The sequence below is a fragment of the Sinocyclocheilus anshuiensis genome, unplaced genomic scaffold, assembly GCF_001515605.1.
Source record: "Sinocyclocheilus anshuiensis isolate Anshui unplaced genomic scaffold, SAMN03320099.WGS_v1.1 scaffold1065, whole genome shotgun sequence".
NCBI classification, from domain to species: Eukaryota; Metazoa; Chordata; class Actinopteri; order Cypriniformes; family Cyprinidae; genus Sinocyclocheilus; species Sinocyclocheilus anshuiensis.
The window spans coordinates 12,965-21,043 of NW_015555804.1; the positions used below are offsets into that span (position 1 = coordinate 12,965).

An 8,079-nucleotide genomic window follows, 5' to 3' on the forward strand; every position below is an offset into this window, starting at 1 on the left:
CTTTTTAGCAACATCATATGACCCCTTTAAATGTGAAATTAAAACCGCCAGCGGGTGGCAGCAAGTCACTGTTAAGAAGTGAGTCACTGCGATTGAACCGAATCATTTAAACGGTTGATTCATTCAGGAACGAAACCCCGTCATGTTGCACAGAGACGTAAAACAGCGCTGTGGCTGTGTTTGGAATTTTTTGTTAGCAAAATAAAGCAAAAACAGGCAATATAGTGTCTAAAACGTAAGTCTCATAATATTACCTTCTTGTTTATTGAACTGTTGAATAAAATCACATTTGTAATCATGCTGATTTTAGAGGTGAAAACTGGCACTCTTCATGTGATATTGACTAACTTTCTGTGGTATTTTTATGCACAATGGCGTTTAGTCGGAAAAGATCGATTTGCGGCTTTTGAGAATCGATATCTAATCGGCGTCATTTTAAAAAACGATTAATCGAAAAATAAATTTTTTTGCCCAGCCCTAATGGAAAGGATGTACTTTTTTATTGGCTTTTTTTTTTTTTTGATAGGACAGTATAGCAGTGACAGGAAGCAAGTAGGAGAGAGAGAGAGGGGGGCAGGATCGGGAAAGTTCCACGAGTTGGGACTCGAACTCGGGACGCCCGGAGCGCAAGGGCACTATATGTCGGCACACTGCCCACAAGGCTATTGGCGCCGACGAAAGGATGTACTTTTAAGCAGCTGCTATTGGATACTTCAAACTACTTTTGAGTTGAGAAGAAAGAATCCTATGATTCAGCCAAACGAAGGCAGTATGTGTGTCAAGGAAACAACAGGATGAGTCACTTCAGGAGGCCACAACAAAATCCATGCCACCTAATGACCCTTTCCTGTAGCAACTTGGAACTGAAGCAGGTACCTCACTTTACATGGAACCCAACACACACTGACCTAAGCAACTCAGTGATTTATTAATGGGCCACAGTGGTTATTTTAACAAAGGGCCACTAGAACATTACCAGACTTACAACTAGGGATACCGCTATTACTACATGATATCCTTTTCTGCAACATTATCCAATTTGCCGATTTCCAATTTGACCAATTCAAAACCGAACTTATCAGTTTCAGACAAAATAGTTTTGGAGGGTCAAAACAGTGACTTTAAATGAGCACTTCTCAGATTATGCTTTTTTTCCTGCTTATTTCATGCACGATGTGGATGAGCTACAACACGTAAACATGTCAAGAGCATGGATGCACTTTGCTAGCAAAAATGTTGATAGAGTGCCAAATTTATTTGGCTGAAATATCGAGGCAGCTGTTTGCAAAGAACTTTAATTTATCAACAGCATACAGAAGCATACCCAAACATACAAATTTAATTACCAAAGGTTTTTGGTTTCAGTTTTCGGCTAAATGAAGATGAGACAGTCTGATCAAAGACTAAACTATTTCAAGGTTCCACTCAAAATATCACTCTTCTATTAGCCTAATAAAAATGAGAAAATGTTTGACACAAACATACAGACACCAGTTCTACAACAGTGTGAAATATAAAAACAACTGCACGACACCTGCAAAATTTCACTTCCTGGCACATGGGTACGTGCTCAGCACAGCCTGCTCGAAGTATGAAAAATAAATACTTGTCATGACAACCTCACATACCACAGTGAGTCCATGAACACAACAAGATCCACCCTAAATTTAGCTGAGCCAGATCTGTACTGGGAACAAGCTATGGATTCTTACGGCATCGATCATGCCGACAGAAACAGGGGACAAATGGAAAACAGAAGCACACAATGCCCTTTTCCCCCACTTTGGGATGCAAACATGTTCTGAACGCTACAGATATAGGCCACAATGTGGGGCTTTTATCAAAAACACAGCAATATCTGACATGCAAAGACAGCAATATATAAGAATATTTTGATGAAAGTTTGATTAAATAATTAACAATTAGGTTTAACAAAACTCTTGGACACTAATTCAGTTATCCATAAGCACTTATGTTTGTTTATAGAACAAAATGTGCACTTTATAAAACAAAAGCACAACAAATAGAAGGGGAAGATGTTAACAAATTAACACTTTATATTACATTGATAATGTTAAAAAAACATTAATTGTGACTAATTAATTACAATAGCAAACAAAGCACAATTACAAACCACTCAAAATAATTGCACACTAAGTACATGTTGTTCGTTAAAATTACTCCGTACTTATGTAATGATTTAACATGAACACTATGTAAAGAGTCATGAACAAAATCCCAGAAAAAAAGAAGAACAAGCGAGAGTGAATGATGATTCATAACCTTCTATAAAAACATCTGTTATCACACTTCTTTTGAGTGCAAAGACAGCATTACCAACAGACACGTTCCTCAGTTCATCTCATTCCCATGCGAAGCGACACATTCACATGTGCCACCTGCATGGGCTGTGAGTTCATGCATTTGCAGGCATCAAACTGTGGCAGTGCCAAAGTACAAAGAGTTCAAATGCCCTATTTAAACTAGCGCCTAGCTCCTCTTCATCTTGTTCGCTGATAGCTTCCCCACAAACCGTTTACAGAGACAGACTGTACTCCGCACCGCAATGTCACATTACGTTCAAAACCTATTTTGTATGCCTTTCAGTGGCACAAAAGTCTTAAAGGGACAGTTCACCAAAAAAATAAAATAATGATTTACTCAGCCACACACTGTTCCGAACCTGAACTATTTTCTTATTTTACATGTTTTGAAAAGTGTTTTTGTCCTCACAGTGAAAGTTATTGAGTTTAATGTTGTCTTGGACCCCACTAACAGACAAAAACGGCTGAAAAAATCTTCAAAATACATATACTACCATTCAAGAGTTTGTGGTCTGTAAGATTTTTTCTATTTAATAAAAAAAAATGTTTATTTAATTAAAAATACAGTAAAAACAGTCATTTGTGAAATATTATATAAGTATTACCATTTAAAATAACCATTTTCTATCCGAATATAATGTAAACCATAATTTATTCCAGTGATGGCAAAGCTGAATTTTCAGCAGCCATTACTCCAGCCGTCAGTGTCACATGAACCTTCAGAAATCATTTATGATGATTTATGCTGAATATGTTGATTTGCTGCTGAAGAAACATTTTATTTTTCTAATGTTGAAAAAACCGTGATACAATTTCTTCTTATTCTTTGATGAAAAAAAAGTTAAAAAGAAAGACTTTAATTTGAAATAGAAATACTTTGGAACATTATAAATGTCTTTACTGCCACTTTTGAGCTTTTAATGCATCTTTGCTGATTAAAAATATACATTTTCAAAAAAAAAAAAAATTATTATTATATCTTACTGACCCCAGACTTTTGAACTTTTTGAAATTATAATAATGCATAATGTATTGTGTACTTTGTGTTCTAAAAAGCAAGAAAGTCATACATCTTAGGAACAACATGAGGTTGAGATTTAATTTTTGCCTGAATCATCCATTTATTACAATATACTATAGACTGAAAGCATGATAGGAAATTTTGGGGTTAAAAAATACTAATTAAGTTTGACTTAGTTTGAGAACTTTTGAAAACACAAACATCAGGCATGTTCTAATTTAAGACGTAAGATTCCATGTTCTTCCATGTCCCATGAATCACTTCAGCAAACCACATTCTTCCTAAAGAACTGGCAAAGCTGAATTTTCAGCAGCCATTACTCCAGCCGTCAGTGTCACATGAACCTTCAGAAATCATTTATGATGATTTATGCTGAATATGTTGATTTGCTGCTGAAGAAACATTTTATTTTTCTAATGTTGAAAAAACCGTGATACAATTTCTTCTTATTCTTTGATGAAAAAAAAGTTAAAAAGAAAGACTTTAATTTGAAATAGAAATACTTTGGAACATTATAAATGTCTTTACTGCCACTTTTGAGCTTTTAATGCATCTTTGCTGATTAAAAATATACATTTTCAAAAAAAAAAAAAATTATTATTATATCTTACTGACCCCAGACTTTTGAACTTTTTGAAATTATAATAATGCATAATGTATTGTGTACTTTGTGTTCTAAAAAGCAAGAAAGTCATACATCTTAGGAACAACATGAGGTTGAGATTTAATTTTTGCCTGAATCATCCATTTATTACAATATACTATAGACTGAAAGCATGATAGGAAATTTTGGGGTTAAAAAATACTAATTAAGTTTGACTTAGTTTGAGAACTTTTGAAAACACAAACATCAGGCATGTTCTAATTTAAGACGTAAGATTCCATGTTCTTCCATGTCCCATGAATCACTTCAGCAAACCACATTCTTCCTAAAGAACTGCCAACCACAGAGACACAAAGTACAGCCATCGCGGACTGAACTGACCCCATTAGGAAAAAAGCAGACAAGAGGGAACCAAACTAGTCGAAAACTTTATGCGTCGTTTTTTCGTCGTTACATAAATTTAGTATGGGTGTTGCTCCATGGTGGATACAAAGAGAGCTTACCATCAAACTTTAGACAAAAGCTATAGACAGAATTACATAATTGTTCTGACAGGAAGTGCAGCTTAAGTAAACCTTCCTCAGTTTGACTTCCTCAAAACGAACACCACAAATTATATCTTTATACTTGCTACAAATTCCAAAAGACTATTTATGATTAAACAGAGACATGACAAGTAGGGATGCACCGAAATGAAAATTCTTGGCCGAAGCCGCACAAAATGAAACACTGGGCCGAAGGCCGAATACCGAACACAGTTTTTCACATTTTTTCCCCCATGTAGGCCTATTTTGCCCTTTTTTTTTTTTCCACCATTGCATAAATTAAATAGCCAAAATATGCTTTTTACGGTTTTGTCCTGCTTTTCAAATAAAAAATAAATTACAAAACAACAATGTAAAAATATATTTTAGTATTATATTATATATAAATATTAATATTTACTTAACACTGAAAATTTGTTTTACATTCTAGCAGACATTATACCAACAAAGCACAATTTAAGTTAGTAAAATAATATTTTTTGGCCATTTTTGAGACTTGAATCAGGCATGTATTTTTTACTGTACAAATAAAGGCAGCCTTGCTGAGCAGAAATTATTTTATTTTACAGAACAACAGTAAAATTACAATACTAACATTTATGAATGTTGATGGAGTTGTTGCTTTTTCTCGGCTTTTATTTTGGCAGAAACCCACAGGAAGATCTCAGTGCGGGTTGGGCGATGTCTACAAATTTGGCATCGGACGATGTCTACAGTGATCGATGTCTACGATGACATCGGCGTGGGCGGGTGCACGGGGGGGTGCCCGAAGCATGAATCCTTATAAGGGAAAACAACTAATGATTCCTAAAACCGTGTCTACACCGGATGCGAGCGGCACGGCAAAATACTATAGAACCACTGATCTATAATAGAGATTAATTATATATAGATCAGTCAATAGAACTCAGTGATGCTGTCTACACTGGATGCGGCACAGCGTGACACGACAAATCCCTGACAGTAAACTGCTGCCACGTTCTATTTATGACGTGCTGACACAAATTTCAAATGATTTTCAACGGTCGCTTTGTTGCGTCCAGTGTAGACAGTCTTTAGCTGATGCGGCGCAGCGCGACACGGTGTAAGGAGAGATGACTGAGGACGATGGCGAATGATTTGCAGATCCCCAATACCACTGACAAATAGGGATATGCCAGTATCAAATTTTCATGTTGCGATTAATTGCTAATGCTTTTATCACGGTATACGGTATTATCACGATATTGAATTTTTGTTTTAAAAAAAGTGCTGTCATAATACAGTATAACAGGTTTAATAACTTTTTTCTCATAACATAAATAACTGAACATTTAAATGCAATAAAGCAATACAGAAAAATGTATAAAGTTAAAAGTTTTACACAGATTAAAGTGCAAAAGAACTATAAAGACCAATAGGTATCACTTTACAATAAGACCTCATTAGTTAACCTTAGTTAATGCATTAACATTCACAATGAGCAATAGCTACATTTGCTACAGAAGTTATTAAACTTTGTTAAAAAATACAAATCTTAGTTCATGTTAGCTCATTAAATAACACAGTTGCAACTTTCGATTTTAACAATCTGGATGCCGGCTCCACATCGTGATGTCTATCAGCCATCAGCGATCGTCTATCGGCCCAACCCTATCGCACGTATCACATTGTCACATGCCTGCAAAAAAAAAATAAAAAATCACAAAAATGTTACTGAGCAACTGACGAGTAACACAGTTTTAGTGCAGATTTTCCTCGTGCTTTGACTTTGAACCTTGGCGCCGCGAGCTCGTGCAGCGCTGTCAGAATACATGATGTGATGCAGCACTAAACAGTATCTTGCTGTTGGTGCTTCGTGCTTGTAATGATTTCTGTGTCTTTCTCTGATAGATTTAAATACTTTCACGCTGCCGACATGTTTGCTGCATTAGTGCGTGCCTCTATTTGATCGTGTCATTGTTTGGTACATATTATTCGGCCGAACACTGAAAGAGATTTTTTTGCTATTTTTGGCTGAATAATTTCGGTTGCCGAACATTCGGTGCATCCCTAATGACAAGTAGTCAGCCTAATAAAAGGAAACAAAAAAACACCGCTTACCTATAGTAGCGAGACTGCAGGTACGTCGAACACACAGCTTTGGAGACGTGGCTGGCAGAGCCAAAGTCAATCACTTTCACACGGAAGGGTTGCCTCACAGGATCTACCAGCATAATGTTCTCTGGTTTAAGATCGGCATGGATCAGGCCCAAGCTTTTGAGCTTCCTAAGCGCCGTGGCCACCTGTTGCAGAACGGGCCTAATCACCTTCAGTGGCAACGGACTGAACTTGTTCTGCTTGAGGAAGTCGTACAGGTTCTGCTCCAGCATTTCGAACACCAGACAGGTGTGGTTTCTGTGCTGGAAGCACTCGAAAGCCCTCACCAGGTTATGCTCCTCTGCGTTCTCCCCGCTAAGTCGGGCCAGGATGCTCACCTCGATCTGGCCCTGGCGGGCATACGATGGGTGGTTCTTCAGTATCTTCACTGCCATGATCTCATTGGTGCCTCGCTTCCAACATTTGACCACCTGACCGAACGTACTACGTCCCAAGAACTCCAACACTTCGTAGGTGTGCTTCATGGAGCACAGCACTTCATGTTGGACTAACTGATAGTCGCCATCGACTGTCCCATTCACGGCTCTCGTCCCAGTTCTGTTCTGCTCGGGCAGGGCCACGCCTACCACGGTGGTGCTCCCAACGTTTGTTTGCAACATGGCAGGTAGAGTCGAATGCTCCTCTACTATCTGCATGATGCTCTTGTCGTTCTCAAGCTCAGCCCCTTTGCATTTAAACCCACATCTTTGGGTTCTGTCAAACGAATTCAAACCACCGTTCCTCTCGATTCTCTCCGCCCCTTCCGGAGCACCGCCACTGTTTCTACTACTACCACTTTGGCTGTTTTGGCCACTGTCTCCACTTTCTTCTTCAACTGCCGCGGCCGCTCTGGAGAAATACTGAAGGTCGCCCTCCGATGCCACACGTTTGTATGGCGAGGAAGCCCTTCCAAGGAGCTCCTGTGGAGCTGTTTCAGTCTGTTTCGAGATGTCCCATGCAGCGCAGGGTTTCTCGCTGGTTAAAGCTTCGATTCTCGATAAAGGTATAATATCCGTAGGGTGCGCAATGCCTAGATTCACACCGACCACATAAGTGCGAGGGATCTTCTCATGGTAAACACAGCTGCTGGGATCGATTTTCTTCGCTCTGCAAAAGGCACTTGTCTGGGGTTGATAAACATGTGGTGGGCAGACCGTAACCTGTGAGGCCATACCTATAAAAGGACAGAGGGGAAGAAAAGTGTTAGCCTGTGTTAGTCATTTCCTTGATGCTGTTTACATTTTTATACAGTCATAATCATCAAAACAAAACCTCCTGCTATTATAAAAGATTCAAAACAAGCAAGATGGCTTGTTGAATGAATTACATGTTAAATACAGGGCAAATAAAGAAGATCTCACTAACTCCTGAAGGGAAAGTTTATAAAGCTTAAAAAGCATTTTAAGTGTACCATGGGGCTACACAAAAAAAAAAAAAAAAAAAAAAAAACTGCAAATACAACTGTGT

The 8,079-nt window shown here is 38.0% G+C and overlaps 1 protein-coding gene across 1 annotated transcript in view; it reads right to left on the reverse strand.

Annotated features, from left to right (window-relative positions):
- Positions 1 to 8,079, reverse strand: part of LOC107674941 (homeodomain-interacting protein kinase 3-like) — a gene marked incomplete at its 3' end in the record, with an annotated part of 17,535 nt that overhangs the window by 2,297 nt on the left and 7,159 nt on the right. Inside the window, exon 2 of the mRNA XM_016469103.1 lies at positions 6,577 to 7,786. Within this exon, the coding sequence (XP_016324589.1) occupies positions 6,577 to 7,784 (1,208 nt within the window). The remainder of the gene's footprint in view (positions 1 to 6,576; positions 7,787 to 8,079) is intronic.